This window comes from Camponotus vicinus, unplaced genomic scaffold (assembly GCF_025532165.1).
Source record: "Camponotus vicinus isolate PSW18456_S1 unplaced genomic scaffold, iyCamVici1.0 SCAF_3, whole genome shotgun sequence".
Classification (NCBI taxonomy): domain Eukaryota; kingdom Metazoa; phylum Arthropoda; class Insecta; order Hymenoptera; family Formicidae; genus Camponotus; species Camponotus vicinus.
Window position 1 is genome coordinate 6133121 of NW_028141967.1, and position 18238 is coordinate 6151358.

The 18238-nt window shown below is 32.4% G+C and overlaps 3 protein-coding genes across 3 annotated transcripts in view; 2 read left to right on the forward strand and 1 right to left on the reverse strand.

Annotated features, from left to right (window-relative positions):
• The first annotated feature begins 523 nt into the window (after window positions 1-523).
• LOC145969318 (guided entry of tail-anchored proteins factor 1) lies at window positions 524-3700 on the forward strand. Its single transcript, XM_083095337.1, has 4 exons — window positions 524-718; window positions 2122-2287; window positions 2616-2683; window positions 3387-3700. The coding sequence occupies exons 1-4, from the start codon at window positions 650-652 to the stop codon at window positions 3573-3575; spliced, it is 492 nt and encodes a 163-aa protein (XP_082951463.1). The 5' UTR covers window positions 524-649; the 3' UTR covers window positions 3576-3700.
• A 4175-nt stretch (window positions 3701-7875) lies between these two features.
• LOC145969319 (uncharacterized) overlaps window positions 7876-18238 on the forward strand; it is a 29150-nt gene continuing 18787 nt past the window's right edge. The window contains exon 1 of the mRNA XM_083095338.1: window positions 7876-8259. Within this exon, the coding sequence (XP_082951464.1) occupies window positions 8102-8259 (158 nt within the window). The 5' untranslated portion in view covers window positions 7876-8101. The remainder of the gene's footprint in view (window positions 8260-18238) is intronic.
• LOC145969320 (uncharacterized) lies at window positions 16346-17366 on the reverse strand. The gene has a single exon (XM_083095339.1). It carries the CDS (start codon window positions 17364-17366, stop codon window positions 16722-16724), a length of 645 nt encoding a protein of 214 aa, XP_082951465.1. The 3' UTR covers window positions 16346-16721.

The following is an 18238-nucleotide window of genomic DNA, read 5'->3' on the forward strand; positions in this document are numbered from 1 at the left end:
ATTTTATCTTTAAAGGCTGTAATAATTTTTTAATTAAAAACGAAGAAGATTATATATTATTTAAAAATAACTTTTATTCAACTGTAAGTTTATACACAAATTACATACTTATGTACATTGTACATAACATCAACCAATCACAAACGTGACTGCTGTCCACCAACGTTACGCATGCGTGAGAATTTAGTACATAAATTTCGTGGACATGTATTTGACGCAAGTTAGCGGTCTAGTATATAGTATAGATGTCTGTGATGCGGCCATTGGCTGCGTTCAGCAGGAAAAGCTGCTTTGCAACTGTTGTAAAATTCGTGAATCTGATTGGTGTATGCTCTTAAGCCGACGGCACACGGTACGATTTTTCGTACTGGATTTGATAAGATTTAGTAAAATACTAAAAATGCACCAATCAGAATGCAGCATTTCTAATATTTTACTAAATCTTATCAAATCCAGTACGAAAAATTGTACCGTGTGCCGTAGGCTTTAGATTCAGTCAAAATTAAGAACATACGCCAATCAAGCTCACGAATTTTACAACAGTTGCAAAGCAGCTTTTTCTGCTGAACGCAGCCATTACTGCACTGGAGTGGGATGGTTGCTCTCAGGTTTCTCTCTGATAGAGATCTATATCTGTTTATCATTTAACATGAATTTACTTGTGGTGACTACTTTGAGTTCCATTCTAGATAATATAGTACCTTTTTTTATCAAATTTGTGAGTAAATCCACACGTTTCATTTTTGGAGTCTATTAATAAATCTATTTTTGTTAAATACAATTTGGTAAATGTTTAGTTTGAGCCGCTCTAAAAGTTGTAATAAAAATACAATTAATCATGTATTTTTGTATAAAAATAAAGACTTGTAAGTTACAAATCGTCGCTTGATAATATGAAAAGAGTTAAGTGCTACTTATGAAGGTTACTTGTGAAATCTATCATAAAATATTAGTGATGTGCACGATGAAAAGGTACACGAAATTTCAATGAAAATAAGCGTAAGAATAACTTCCACGCGTTTACTATTTATTGTTTATTAAATCTGTGTAAAGTTCATCGCCTGGTGATTTTAATACCATTTATAAAAGTTTATAATTGTATAATTTCATGTAGGTTTATAACTTTATATGTGCAAAGTGACTTCCAAATACTATAAAATCTACAATCATACAATTCTGTAGCAGATATTACCAAAGTTTTCCATATAAAGCGAGGTCCACTTGTATTGACAAATGCTTTCAGTGTGTAACAAGGTCTACAATTGTATAATTCTACATAGGTTTGATGATGATGTCTAATATTTATATAATTTCATAGATTTGCAATTTTTTGTATACTTTAGGCATTTATTCTTGTATGTGTTTGAATCTAACATTATATTGAAAGTTGAATATATATCACTTTATATACTGAGAGCATTGGTCAATATAGGTAGTCTTTGCTTCATGTGGAAAGTTGCAAATCTATATGGAATTGTGCAATAAATAAAAAATAAATGTAAACTTTGTCATATACTGAAAGCATCTAATATGAGTGCATCTTGATTCATATATAGAAAGCTGCCCAAGAAACCCATGTGGAATTGTACAATTGTAGATCTTGTTGCATTTATATCTCACTTTGCATGGAAAGTTATAAACCTATGTGAAATTATATGATTATAGATTTTGTTGCATTAAAAATCACCAAGTGACGTGAACTTTACTTTATCAAATAAGAAGTAAACAATAAACAATAACTGGTAAATATATAGAAATATCTATTTTTATTTAAATTTCACGTACCTTTTCATTGCAACACATGTTCATATTGTCAGTATTCTATTAGTAACAGATATCTTAATCTCCACAAATGGCTTTTTATTTTTAAAGCTTAAAGCTTTTTTTATATTTTCAATTTTTACTTGTCCAAATCTTTGTTTTCATGGAAAAATATATCAATTTGAGTATATTTTTATTAAAATTGAAGTAAAGTGGGTCAAACTAAACATTTACCAAAATTTGCAAGAATTATTTTATTTAATTTTATAAACCTAGATATTATAATCATATATGTGATTGTAATTATATATAAAGCTGCTTAATATTTTATACTTCAAAATACTATTGTGTAAAATATAGATATTTCCACATGTGTTTGCGCAAAAGAAGTATGACATTGAATTGCGAAATGAACTCAATGATTTAAAAGAAAAAATAACAGGACTTTCCATAATGAACGAATTTGCCAAGTATGCCAAGCTTCAACGCAGATGTAACCAATTGGAAAATATATTGAAAAAAAACAGTAAGTTTATCTTTCTCTTCTTCACTTTAGATTATTATTTTGACAAGACTAATTGATTTTTACGAATCATTAGATTACAAATAATTTCTCATAAAAACAATCAGTTTATAATATGTAAAATAAAAAACAGATGTTTGTAAGGAAACAAAGTAAAAAATTAAAATAAAATATTAAATTGAAATATTAAATTAAAATAAAATATTAAATAAAAATATCTATCTATAAAATAAAAATGTAGTTTGTCATTATATATGAAAACCCACAAATATTATATATATTTCTATATAGCCATATTATTTACATTTTCTGTATATACTTTTTTTTACAGTGGATGAACGACTAAGTTGGAGATTGAAACTGCAAATGTTGTTAACTTACAGTTTTCATATACTGAATGTATGTATATACTTACTTCCTCTTGATACTTCATTGTAGCTTTATTAGATTATAACATTAGAACTGAGAAATTGTACAAATTTTTGTAACTGTTATGGTTTGGCGTACTTAACAAACTTATTGAAAATTTTCATTTTCTTTTCCAAATTACTTAATTTATTCCATAATTCAATATTGTCCTTTTTTTAGAGAGCACATGTAATAAAATATATATTTTATGTAACAAAATATCAAATATTATATATAGCTAAACTTAATTGATTTTTTCATGTGTTATTACTTGCAAGTAAATTTTATATTAAAAATATATATTTATTTTTAATCATTTTATAAATAAATTAATGTTATAATTTAATTTATGCCTATTATTCTAGTAAAAGCTTGTGATAATTGATTTATAGTTATTAATCCATAAATCAAAGATTGTTTTAAATATATTTAATTTTATAATTTTATATTATATATATATATATATATATATATATATATATATTTAATTTTATATTATAATTTTATTCTTCTATTAAAAAAATAATGATATAGATTAATCATTGTAATATACAAAAAAGATTTGTACATAATTTCTCATTTCTTATTAACTTTTATTCTTAAGATTATAATCTAATAAGGATCTCAAGATTCTTATACTTAAAAAAGCGACTTATTTTTTTATTATTCTTATCAAATTTCATAATGTTTTCAGGGTATATTAATTTTATTACTTTTATATATATATAAAAGAGAACCTGTGATTATCCTATCAGAAGGTACATTATGGCCGTTACAAGATGTTCTGAGTTGGCCATGTCAACATGAAAATGCTATTTCTCTGTTAGTTTGGATTATGATCGTCCGATTAGGAGTATCTGCATGCATAAAGCTCCGTGTATAAAATATTTATCTATAGTGTAAATAAGTATTTATATTTTGTTATTTATTTTTCCATTATTTTATTTTTTGTTTCATTATTATCTTATTATAATTAATATCAAAATAAAACACTATTTACATAAGGTATCTCCTTGAAAAATCTGAAATTCTCAAGGATTTTTGTACCTGGAAAAATTAGAGAATTTTCTTGGAATTTTATTGGGATTCAAGAAATTTTTTTGAAAAATGTTCTCTTTGATAATTTTTCATATTATAAACAGTTGACAATCCAAGTGGATTATATGTTTAAAATATATTATTTATATAAATATATATTTTTGTTTATATATTTAATGTATTAACCAAATATTGTGAATATGCACTACATATTTTTTCATGTAATTTTTAGTAATAAATTTTGTAATGTAAACATTTTATACAACTGAAAAATGCTTATAGAAAAATTAGCTTTTTTTAGTATAATTCTAAATTTCTCTAACATTTAAAAATTAAGAAATACTTTATGTTTTTTCTTTGTACAAGTGAAAAGTATTACAAAATATATATAATAAAAAAAACATTTCATAAAATTGCACCAAAAATTCTAAAATATTCTTTTTTTCTGGAATTTTGAACAAAAATGCTTGGAAGATCAGGGAATACGATTCAGGGAATTTTTTTACAAGAATTTTAGAAAGATTTCGAATATAGACATAATAAAAACCTTTATCAAGAAATATCTTTTATATTGTAAATTATTAATAAATAAAAAGAGATTGATTAAGAAATATGAATTTTTTTATATAAAAAATTTTTATAATAGTAAAATTTATTATTTTTCTGTAATAGTAAAGTTTTTAATTAAAGTAAAGAGTTCAAATAATAATATAGTAATAATTAAATAGTGAAAAAATTGGCAAATAAAAGCCAAGGTGCGGTAATTAGAGCAAGAAAACATATTCTTTTTTCTTTTATTTATCAATATATTTAATTAAAATATTCGCTTTCGTTACAATACACGCATTAAATACGAAAGTTTCGGATCATTTTTTATCTTCAGCGTGACATTAATATTAAGTCTTACAGAATATCAGACAATAACACATGAAATTACATTAATCATTCCGCAAACGATTTAGATAAACTGTAATGTTATATTTCGCAGTAATCTGGCGAACATATTCTCCGGAACAGTTGCAATTATTACATCAATGTTATTATTAGCATTCTAATATGATAAGTTCCGATGCATTTATATATTTGAGTAAGAGATAGAGCAGAAAGTTATATTAAACAGAAATCAAATTTTAGTAATAGATAGGGATAGAAGGAGCTGTTAAACGAAAATTAATTTTAGAGGTAGTTAGCAGAACGACCAGATCCTGTGCTTTTTCTGCAATTGATTCGTGATAATACGGACAGAGAGAAGAATGAGAGGTGTCACGGCCCGCTTTTAGGTGATCCCTGAAAGCGATACGCCCTCTGTGGACTTTAAAAACGTGCACCTAAACTACGAAGCCAAGGTGCACGAATGTTTTCAGAGGGTAACATATAAGGTGCACAATTTTTGGTTCTATTCCGCGCTATGTGCACAAAATGTTGGTAGCACCAGTGCTGTATAGCAAGGTGCTTACGTATATCAAATAAATTTTAATATAAATGAGAAATGACGAATTTGCGATCCTCTCTCTCTCCCTCTCCCTCTCTCTCTCTCTCTCTCTCTCTCTCTCTATATATATATATATATATATATATATATATATATATATATTTTTTTTTTTTTTTATGCAATGAGCAGCGACATATTTTTTAAGAACAATCATATGTTTTCTTTCCATTAACTGATTTCTCTTATTATTTTATGCATAAAATTATTAAAGTAAAATAATTGAAGAATGAACATTTTATCAGATATTTTATAATTTATATAAAATTATGTCAACTTAAAGAATCAAATATCTCGTTAACTATTCAATTTTTGATTATCCTATCTTTATAACTTTTTACACGGAATATTGCGAGGAATCGATTTATATAAAAAAATTAAGATGGTTCCATTAAAAAATATGAAGATAATCTTGAAATCTCTGAAACGCTTCTACTTACGAAAACAATATTACTAGCATATCATGGTCCATTTAATCGTACAATTTTCGTAATTACAATTTTTTCATATCTGTAAAAATAGCGTAGATATTTCAAATGAGCAAAGATATATATGTGCGTGTGCGTGCGTGCGTGCGTGTGTGTGTGTGTGTGTGTAGCGTATACGGGAGTTATGTGAGCAAGCGAGAAGGTAATAAGAGAAAGCGAGATAGCAATAGCACGAGCAACGAAGACTCGGAAATCGAGTCTTTCTTGCAGCTTGGCATACTATTTCTCTCTCGCTCGCTCCTATTACTATCTCGCTCGCTTCTGTTATTGTTTCACTCGCTCTTACGTACTCATATACTGTCATGCTCATCTCGTTACCAAATCTGCTGCTGGCAAGCGGCCGATGACAAATTGTGACAAATAAATAAGTTAATTATTTTAAGATATATTTATAAGGATATGCGAATAATTTTAATGGAATAATGAAAATTTTGCGATTAAAATAACATCAAACTCGGTATCGATCGGATAAATGTAATTAAATATATAATCAAAATTTTTATTATCAGACCAATTAAAAATTATCCGATTTACGTCGTGTTTGATATCATTTTAATCGCAAAAATCTCAATAATTCATTAAAATTACTTTCAAATGGATAAAATAAAAAATAGGAGTTTCAGTTTTTACTTTATAGTCTCGTAAATTGCGAATGGATAGAGGAAGTGAAGAAGCCGATTGTGAGATTCTTTGATGATAGGTCATCTCGCTCGCTCTCGACTCGCGGTTTCGCTGTCGCTCTCGCACTTGACAGGTCGTAAAGATAAGCGGACTCGGCTTTCTCGCGAATGTAAACATCTTATAAAATAAAAACTGAAACTCCTATTTTTTGTGATTTAAAGCTTGCGTAAAACTTTTTTTTAAAATTATATACATTATATAAAAAATGTTTTAAGAATTAAAAGAATCCTAATTCTCATTAAATATTTCAAAAATCAATTTTCTCTGAATAAATATAAAATGCGTTTTAATTTCTTAGGGAAAATTTATGTATAATATTTCTACTGTATAAAATTGATATATTTCATGGCAAATATTATATCAAATATAGAAATTGCTCTTAAGTACTTGTCTAATAGTAATTATTGATTTCATATTTAGTTTTGATATTTTATTTTTTAATATTTTTTTATAAAAATTATTTGGTGGTTTTGTTTTTTAGAAAAATGATTTTTTGAAGGAAAATTACTGTAAATTATTTTTAAGGATATTTATCTCTGATTAAAACTAATATCACTTTCAAGTGATTGAAACCTGATTGCCAGATTTCGCTTCGTTCAATGATTTTTTATAATTTTTTATAATTTTTTTCGATTTTAGTATTTAAAATAGATTATGAGAGAAAGGAAAGAATTACAAACTCTATATGACGTAACTGACTTTTTCAAAATTAAAGCTAAATCGAGCGATTGAAACTCCTAAGAAACTTTTTTATTAGAAACATTGTGCAATTGATAGGCATAAAGTCGAAAAATTTTAAATTAAAATAATATTGGAACAAAATCATAAAACCAAATTTCAAGAATAGTTTAGAAACAGTTAAAAAGGATAGTTTAGAAATTTTTTTTCTAAGAGGTTGTCTCTTGATACTTGCCTCTATTCACTTGTTTACTAACCAATCAAGATTAAGAAAACTGTGTCCATTTTATGCTGAGTCTATGAAGACTAGAACCAGGAGACCGAACTATGTCTGATTAGAGTCACCAAACTGTGCCGAAAAAGTTACACGTTATCATTTTCAAATTTGCCCACTTGTAGCGCTGGCTACTTCAAGGTACCGAAAACAATACGTGAGTCTTGAAGTAGTTGGTTTATAATAACTTCAAAATATGACTTCAAAGAAGACTTTAAAATGTGCTTTGTAAGTAGCAGCATTTTATAAAAATAATAGTTATCTCATTATAACTGAGGTAATACGTACAATATCCTTACATGTCTAAAAGATGTTGTATAGACATGCGAGTCTTGGACCTTGGTTTACGACTGTATCAAGAGTTAGATTATATTTCCGGTACTTAATTGTCGCCAGCGCTGCGTTTGGTACTAATAGATGTACGGATTTCGACTTCTCTCTATCAAGCCTAGTTTGGTCTCCTGGTTTCTAGTCTTCATAACTGAGTCATAAGCCAAACACTTGGAAACATTTCTAGCTTCAAGGAGAGAATATTTGGTCTTATTTACATCGAAGAAAGTGTACGTTACAGATGCATCTCAAACAGTGGTAGAAGATACGTCCGCTCACATTCGTCCACACATTCGGTTCACACGTGTTACACAAATATATATATATATATATATATATATATATATATATATATATATATATATATAAGTACATAAAATTAATACAAAAGTAAATAACATCCTTTTCGAGAATTGTTGAATTTTTTTACGATGACTACAATAACACATTTACCGGACGATATAATTGCAATCATTCTGGAAAACGAAAGTATCAGCATAAAGGATATTGTGAGTTTTAAGTCCACGTGTAAAAGATTACAGCAGATAACGTTGGGCAACTACTTTTGGAAAAAGAAATTTTATCAGAGGTATTTTTTTACTCATAAGTTACTTATATTAAATTTTTATATTTATTTCACATATTTTCACATATTTCACATATTTTCACATTTAATCGATATTCATCTTAAGCTTAATTCTCTTAGAAACAATAGACGAAAAATAAATTCTCTTAATTCTCTTAGAAACAATAGACGAAAAATAAATATATGTTATTATTTTAATAATTTCAGCCATTTATTGCAGATTGAATTTTCTTATAATTAAATACGTTATAGTAAAAGATTAAAATTTAGTAAAACTGTAATCCTAATGCATTTAAAAGCTCGAATCATAATAGTTTCTTCGATCAATTCTAAGTTACGCGCTATTTAATAAAAGAAGCTTGCTAACGTATTAGCGTAATTTATAAATTAGTAACGTTTACGTAGTAACGTATTAGCGTAATTTTTAAATTACTAAGTCATTGTTATCGTAAATAAACTGTTAAAGGACTTATATATTCATTTTAAACAAAGTTGTGCAAAATAGTCTTAATTCTACAAAAAAAGTGATATAAAAATTTTAATATACCAACTAAGAATAAAAACTTGTGCAAGTTTAAATAAAAATATTTTAATTCAAAATACTATGGTGCAAAACTATTATTTTAATTTTCAAAAATAATAATATTAAATTATAAAAATAATAATTAAAAATTAAAAATTAAAAATTTATTAAATTTAAAATTACTAAAATTATTAAAATTATTAGAATTATTAAAATTATTATTTAAATTTATTAAATGTATTAAATTTAAAAATTAAAAATTATCTAAAAACGGAAAACTAAAGATTAACATAAAATGAAAAAATAAAAAAATATTTCATCGTTATCGTAAACAAACTGTAAAAGGGCTTCTATATTAAATAAAATTGGGCAAAATAGTCTTAATTCTATAAAAAAGGTGATATAAAAATTATAATGCAACAACTAAGAAACTTGTGTGTTTAAATAAAAATATTTTAATTCAAAACACTATGGTGCAAAGCTATTACTTTAATTTTCAAAAATAATAATGTTAAATTATAAAAATAATAATGTTAAAAATTAAAAATTTGTTAAATTTTTAATTTTTCTCATTATTATTTTTATTAATTTGTTAAAAATTATCTAAAAATGAAAAACTAAAGATTAATATAAAATGAAAAATAAAAATATTTTAATTAAAAAAATTTGGTGCTGCTAATTTTATTAGCATATTATTCAGCTTAGAAACATTGTCAATTTTATTTGCAGCGTCAAGTTTTTTTAATTAAAATATTTTTTATTTTTTTATTTTATATTAATTTTCAATTTTCAATTTTTAGATAAAAAAATATTTTATATATTAGATATATATTATTATTATATATATATTATTATATATATATTATTATTTATATATTATTATATTAGATAAAATTCTTTTACAGTATAATATAACTATTTTGCACATACAGGGTGTCCTAGACCACCCGTACATCCCTTTTCTTTCAAAAACTAAGCATTTTAGAGAAAAATGTTTCAGACAAAAGTTGTTTGGTTTCGAGGGGGCCAAAAGGTGGTACCATTGGTTTGATCTTGAAGAGTCATTTGAAGGTCACGTGAAGGTCACTTCAATTTTTTTAAATGGAATACCCTATATATTTTTGCACATTCTTATAGCTCATCTCGAGAGCTTTCCAAAACACTATAATTAAGTTAGTTTTCATTAAGTACTTTCCGAGTTATGAGGCTTGAAATAATTTCTTAATTTTACGTAAATCATAAAATATCTTGTAAAATATTCATTTTTCGATTATCTTACCTTAATACTTTTATGTACAAAATAATGAGAGGAATCAATTGGTGTAAAAGAAACACAGTTATTTTTAAGAAAAAATATGTAATTGTTAATTACAAATTACATATTTTTTCTTCGAAACAACTATGTGTTTTCTTTACACCAATTGATTCCTCTCATTATTTTGTACATAAAAGTATTAAGGTAAGATAATCGAAAAATGAATATTTTACAAGATATTTTTTGATTTACGTAAAATTAAGAAATTATTTCAAGCCTCATAATTCGGAAAGTACTTAATGAAAACTAACTTAATTATAGTGTTTTGAAAAGCTCTCGAGATGAGCTACAAGAATGTGCAAAAATATATAGGGTATTCCATTTAAAAAAATTGAAGTGACCTTCACGTGACCTTCAAATGACTCTTCAATGTCAAACCAATGGTACCATCTTATGGCCCCCTCGAAACCAAACAACTTTTGTCTGAAACCTTTCTTCTCTAAAATGCTTAGTTTTTGAAAGAAAAGGGGTGTACGGGTGGTCTAGGACACCCTGTATAATAATTTTTACGGTTTTTACATAATATTTTACAATAAATAGGGATTTTTAAATAATATTTTATTTCACAATAAATAGGGATTTTTTAAATAATACTATTTTTTAATAAATAATAAATACTATTTTATCCACGGCGCACGTATTTGACGCTTTTTTAACTTTTTTTTAAAAACAGAAGTTTTTAGATGTTATATCATTTTGTAAAGATGTAATACATCACGTGTGGCACTTTTTTAGTATTTTTTAAATAGTAAATGTACTTATATTTTTAGGAAATCAATACATAATTATTGTTATTTTTCAATAAATAAAGTTAATCATAAAAGTATTGTACGAGATATCTTGCATTAATGGTTTAAGAGCATATACATTAATGTTGATAGGAGAGATGAAAAAATTATTAATCTAACAATAAGTTATTAATCTTTACCCCGTAAGCAAAATGTTAGCAGTATGTCGGCAGACTGGTAACAGATTTAATCAAAGTATATCAGCAGACTGACATCAACTGCGTCCTCATTCAGCTTATATTCTGCTGACAGAGCCTGCTCACAGAATCTGACAGCAGATTGGTAGCAGAAATCCAGCAGGATCTGTTAACATGACTTGACGCTCGATTGGCGGCAAAAACCGAGCAGAATCTGTAAACATAATCTGACAACAGATTGTCGGCAGAAATCGAGCAGGATCTGCGCACGCAATCTGATGGCAAATTGACAGCAGAAACCGAACAAGATTTGGGCTTACTTATATTAATGTTGTATAAATGCAATAAAATTGATTATTACAGGTGCTAAATAAGAGTATTATCGGTGAGTTATCGATTAATTACAATTTTTTCTGATATGACATAATGTATAATAATATATGTTATATCGTAATTATTCTCACATAACAAAGGACTAGTTCAATTTAATTAAATTAATAATAAAGTAAATGATAAAAGTAAATGTAACTTGTAAAACTGGAGATGTAATTTATTTAGAATTAAATTCTTGCTTTATGCTTCAAATAGGCAGTAAATGAATAATTTACCATTTATCCTATTGATTCCAATCAGTTTAATATTCTGAATCTCATCTGTTTGTATCAGATGTCAGAAATTAAAGTGATAGAAATAGTTACTATATTTTTGATTTTTTATTAATAATCGCGACTTTATATATATTTTTGACAGAGATTTGATTGCGAGAAAGTATATCACATAGCGGTAAACGAAGGAACTATCGAATTATGCAAACCCTGTTCTGCTTCTGCTGTCAATCTGCTATCAGATATTGTGTGCGCAAATCCTGCTCGCTTTCTACAGGCAATCTGACATCAAATTTCGCCGCACAGATCCTGTTCCATTTCTGCCATCAATCTGCCGTCAGTTACATTAGCAGGCTCTACTCGGGTTCTGCTGACAATTTGATATCAATTTTCATTGCGCAGATCCTGCTCGATTTTTGTTACCAATCTGCTGTCAAAATTGCGCCGCACAGATCCTGTTCAGTTTCTGCCATCAATGTTCCGTCAATTATATCAACAAGTTCTGCTCGGTTTCTGTTGATAATCTGTTGTCCAGTTATGTGAACAGATTTTGTTATATTTCTGTTGACATTCTGCCGACATCACATGATATATCAGAACCTGCATCCCCAGGTAGCAGAGTGACGTCAAATGACATCTTAATAACGTTTTAATGACGTCATTGTACGTCATTAAGACGTCTGGAGACGTCATCTTGCTACCTGGGTCAATTCTGTAATATTTCTGTCGACAAAAATTTGTAACAGATTACCTGACAAGATCTGCTTTAGCAGACTTGGTTATTGGGGTATTAATCTAATTTAAATATTGCAGGAAGATTGTTATATACAGAGTATATACAGAATATATACAGAGAGATTTATATAAAAAGTAGCTACATATAATTTATATAATTTCTGAATAGTTCAATTAGATATAAATTAATAGTGTATATGCTCTTATTGCACATCTAAGGTAACTCATATAGTATATGCATCTTTATAAGTAACTTGTTTCATTGAAAAACAACAAAAATTATGTATAGGAAATATTTATGAAATATATTATTTGTTTAATAAATAAAAATTAAGTTAAGATACTTGTATACAATTTTTAATTTAGAGAGTACTTATATACAATTTTCGCTATCTTTCATCGAACCAAATTACCATATAAATACATATATTATACGGGTTAATTTGTATATGCACTAATGATTTAAAAGCATATATACTAATGTAGATAGGATTCAAAAGTATTGATCTAATTTAAATATTACGCAGGAGGAATTTGTTTATAAAAATGTTTATATAAAGAAATTGTTCTATATATTTTCTGATACTTTAATCAAGTAAGAAATAAATTCATTGAAAAATAGCAAGAATTGTATGTAAGTAAATTTTCTGAATTATATAAACATGTCCACTAAATTTTTATTAACGATCAAACAATATATGTGTCATAAATATTTGTCATAAATATTTCCTACATATTCTTCCTATTTTTCAATTAATCAAGTTATTCGTGACAATGCATTATACGGATTATTTTGCATATGCAACAATGATTTAAGAATATGCAATAATTTATTTCTTACCTGGTTATACTATCCAGAAAGTATATAACCACTATTTTTTCATAAATTTTTTTTTATATAAAGAAACTCTTCCTGCAATGTTTAAATTAAATTAATACTTTGGAACTCTATCTGCATTAGTATATATGCTCTTAAATCATTAGTGCATGTATAAATTAACTCGTATAATATATCTACGATAATTTGGTTCGATGAAAGATAGCAAAAATTGTATATAAGTACACTTTCTAAATTGTATACAAATATATTTAGTAAATTTTTATTAGTTAAAGAAATAATATATTTCATAAATGTTTTTTGTCTATTTTTGTTATTTTTTAACGAAAACAAGTTATTCCTAAAGATGCATGTATTTTATATATCATCTCGCATACGCAATAATGATTAAAAAATATACGAGTAATGATTTATTTCCTACCTGATTAAATTATTAGGCATATAATTACTACTACTTTTTTATATAAGAGAGTTTCTTTATATATAGTGAACAAATTCTTCCTGCAATATTTAAATTAAATTATTTTTGAATCCTATCTGTATTAGTGCTCTAAGCCGTTAATATGCATGCAAGATAACTCGTTTAATATATGAATTTTTAAGAATAACCTGGCACGTTGAAAAATAGCAAGAATAATCAGTAGGAAATATTTGTGAAACATATTGTTTATTTATGTTAAATGGCGAGAGGGACGCGCAATAATAGAGGACGAGAGAATCAGAGTTCTTGTATTAGAATGTATATTCTATAAGAATACGTTACAGCGTGACTTTGGATAATAATTGTACTTGCTATATACTGCGACGTCTTTTTATTTTTAATTTTTCGATCCTCCTCGGGTGTTGGAGAGGAGGATGCTAATGGGGAGCGAAAACGCCGTCAAAAAAAGACACAAGGTGGATAGAGATACTCTCGCTCGGAGGAACTCAGATGGAGGGTGTTCTCGCGCGAGCCGCGGCGAAGCGAAGGCCGTCTCGAGATCTCGAAGTTGGGCGCCAGATACGGTCTTCCACGTATCAGTTCGCAAAATCGTCAGAATAACGCGAAGAACGTTAGCCTGTTTCGCCACGGGCCGACTAGCTCACCTAACGGTAGAGGGGCAGGGTCCGTTGAAAAGGATCTAGAATTATTTTATGCGAAGCTGTCGGTGATTACGAAAATTGACGAACACAACGGAATTTAACACACACGAGAAACGAACACTCAAATAAATTACGCGAATTTAATATAAAAGAGAATGTAACGAATTTATTTAAATAAAAGAAATATAATAGAAAAGAATATAAAGGGAAAGAAATAACAAGTTCTAGAAAGAAATAGTAATAATGACATAAATTAGCGAGACTGAATTAACGAAATATAACTGAGTTTAACATAAATGCGAAAATTTGAAATAACGTACAACAGATCGACAGCGGTGATAACAATAGCCATACGAAATCGAGATCATAAGACAGCGGAGATATTTATCGTCCTCCAGGCCCGTTTTTATGGCCGGACTTTGCGAAACCGAACGGCGTTTCGGGAGCGTAACGGAAATTTCGACAATCTCCTCGAGGACGCATTTAACAGATCTATTCCCTTTGTTACTCGCTCTTTTAATCGACAGCACTATGTTTGAAATGAGGCTTAATAATTGAGCGATAGTAATCAAGCGATTTGCGAAGACGAAAAATCTCGCTTGCTACGAGCAAGATCGATTCGCTCGGAATTCGATAGCCGTCGGACGCCGCTTCGCCTCTTTTCGGCGTACCGCTTTCTATCTACGCGAAACCCTCGAATTTCGACACTTTCTTAATCTATTATGCGCCGCGACACACTCCAACGTACGACAAATACCACGCAAATACCACGCAATAAACGCAATTCGTACCAGTATCAAGAGCGACAAGGACAGCACGACATTTGCCACGTCGTCACACGCACACGGTCACACGCTCACATACACGCTAATTACAGACGAAAATTGCCCGGAGATCGATTGCGGGGATGTCTTACGCGGTTTCGACAACTCTTTTCGACAGCACGGATAGCGGACGCATTCCCCGCGATTTACCGCGCACGTGGTCGATATACGAGAGCCGGTCACTACGCGTTTTACGACACCCCGAATCCCGGAGAGAGACGAACGGTTCCTTATCAGCGACGGCCTACGTTACGATCGTCCTTGATGCCTCGGTCGCTTGTCTCCGGTCGCCCGAAATACACGAAAATCGCGAGCTCGGTACAATGCCCGAGCGACAACGAGACACGAAAATGGCGACGGCGACAGAGCGGCCGGTCCGCGGACAGAATCGCGTACGTGGCTTACAATTAGTGATGGGCAACCTCACCGATACTTTCTCCCGTGACCAGGGGATGATCCTCGGCTCGTCCTCTCAACTTGATCTCGACAACGAACACAAAACGATAACGACAATCTTTAGCGACTATCTGTGGAGAGCGCCCGCACCAGAATGAATCCCTGGATCTCGCGATCCAGGGTCGATAGCGGCGTCAATTCTGCGCGCAGGGGTGCGCGGATTAGCGGCCAATAGCGCCGCGACACGCGAGGTATTACTGCGCCCCGCGACAACGCCGTATCGGGGGCCGTAACGGCCCCGATAATTTAAAATTGCTGACTTTCGGCGATCCTGGTATCCGTGATCGTCCGGAGGTAGATTTTCCGTCCTCCCTCTTCTGAGGGTGGCGCCGATCCGGCCCGGTTATTTCGGCCCACAAGACAGCTGATTTCCTTCCTTTATTTGAAGGGGGCGGTCTCTACCCGAGACTCTGTTCCTCCGGCGCTGTCGTATCAGCTGTCGTAATGATTCCTCTTGGGCCTCTTCTGGTTTCCCTCCGGCGGGTTGCCCGACGTACAAAAACGATACAAAAAATAATTAGTACTAGCGCGAAAAAGGATAACGGCTCGTCTCTCCGGAGATTTCGACACGGCTCTCTCTCAATCTTTTTCTGGCGCGGCCGCTCGGCTCGCGCCCCGTGAAGATTCCCGGGGTGGATGGACGCGCGTCGGGACGGCAACGTCACACCCCCCCCTGCCAAGAGAGATCGTATCGGCTCCAGCCACCCATCATGGCCACAAAATCGGACTTTCCGTTCGTCCTTTCGCACATGTTCGGGCGACCAAAGTCTCCAGAGCCGAGGCAGACACCAATACAAATCCACAATGGGACGAAACAAACCAAACAATAAACTTTCCGTAACGAGAAGCTATAGGGTGCCGTCTCTCACTAACTGTTGTTCGCGCTGTCGTCTCTCACGGGGGCCCGCGGTCCCGTTTGGCGGCTGGACCCCCCCGTTCGACATTCGCGAGCTGTCTCACCAAAGGTGGAAGTAGGTTGTAAGGAGGAAAATTACAAGAATGAGGAAAGAATGTTGCCGCCACTCATTTATTTCCCCTGAAACATATGTAGGCCTCGAACCGAGCGACAGCAAAAAAAAAAAAAATTGATGGTCTCGGCAAAACCCGTATCAAGAAAAAAATAAAATAACGGCAGTGGAGGAGGACCGCGAGCGACAGCTGTTAATAGGGTCCTAGGCGGGATCCACCCCTCGCCCGGCGACCTCGTGGGGGTTCTGGTCCCCGGTGGCCTCGGCCTTCCACGTACGGGCCTTGGGCCAGCCAGCCCTGGCGACAATGGGGGCAGGTCCGGACGGTGTATCCCCTGGTGCCGCACCGGAAACAGTAGGCCCCCGTTATCGCGCGGGGGCACTCCCGGGCAACATGGGTCCTGGACCCACAGTTCCAGCACCCGTCTGGTGGGTTCGGGTCGCCCGGTGAAGGCGGTCCATCCGGAGGTCTCGGCCATTCCCAGGGAGCTGGGGAAGACCGTCGTGCCTGAGGGCTGTCCCAGGGGGACTCCATGATGGGAGCCTCTTGGTCGTCGGTGGATGTGGAGTTCAGTTCCGGGTCCTCCGGTCCGGTCTGAACCGCGGCTTCACGCGCGGCCCCGACAGTCGTCTCGGTGGCCTCATCCCGGGTATCGACGACCACTTGAACCCCGGCCTCTCTGTGCGCCGGAAATTCGCGCACCACGGCGCCTCTGGTTGTAATGCGCCCCTCCATCATCCTGCGCAGCTCATCGGCCATCGCCGTCCAAAACCCGGGGCGCAGCTCGTCGACAGCATTTAGTACGTCGCGATATCTTTCGCGAAATTCTCGCGACATTCTTAGTGGGTTAATGGCCTGGAGGGTCAGGTGGAATATTATAGGGTTTCAAGTCTTTAATGTGCACCTTGCCTATTGATCTATTAGCGTGGTCTTTTAATTCGTATACTACCGGCGACAATATTTTCGCGATAGTAAACGGACCGTGATATTTAGTCGCTAACTTAGCCGAAATATTCTGCGCGGCTGACGACAACACATGCTGTCGCTTTAGAACTTGCTCGCCAATCGCAAAACGATGATCTCGTCTTCGCAAATTATAATAATGCGCCTGTTTACTATGCGCTGCCTCTATGTTCTCTACTACCCAATCTCGCAAAGCCTGAATTCTTTCCATGCGCTCTTTCCAAGTCTCGGGATTCGCTTCCGCGACTTCGACAGCTGACTCGTGTCTCCCACGCACGGTGTTAACCGGCGGGGGTTCCCTACCGAAATTTAAGAACGCCGGAGTAGCCTGTAAAGAGGTATGGTACGCCGTGTTGTATGCGAATCTGAACTCAGCCAAGTGAATATCCCATTCGCGATGATCGTTTTTGAGAAACGCCGTAATCATAGTTTTGAGTACCCTATTGACGCGTTCTACCGGATTTGCCTGAGGATGATACGGAGGTACGGTAGTGTGAACGACGCCATACTCTTCCGCGAATGCCTGTAATTCGCGATTGATGAATTCAGTGCCGTTGTCCGTCAACAGTATCCGCGGCGCGCCCCAACGGTTAACGATTAATTCGTTTAACAGCTCGCGAATCTTTTTGCCCGTTGCTTTCCGGAGCGGGCTACATTCAATCCATTTGGTGAATAGGTCTTGGATTACCAGAATATACGCGTTACCGTTTTTGCTCGGCGGAAAAGGACCCATAATATCCGCCGCT

What these genes read in the sequence shown, in the direction of transcription:
- LOC145969318 (XM_083095337.1), top strand. Translation starts at nt 650, where the DNA reads ATGAATTTACTTGTGGTGACTACTTTGAGTTCCATTCTAGATAATATA. An exon ending in TACCTTTTTTTATCAAATTT is followed by an intron (nt 719 to 2,121) that starts GTGAGTAAATCC and finishes TGTAAAATATAG; the next exon opens with ATATTTCCACATGTGTTTGC. An exon ending in ACAGTTTTCATATACTGAAT is followed by an intron (nt 2,684 to 3,386) that starts GTATGTATATAC and finishes TAATGTTTTCAG; the next exon opens with GGTATATTAATTTTATTACT.
- LOC145969320 (XM_083095339.1), bottom strand. Translation starts at nt 17,366, where the DNA reads ATGTCGCGAGAATTTCGCGAAAGATATCGCGACGTACTAAATGCTGTC.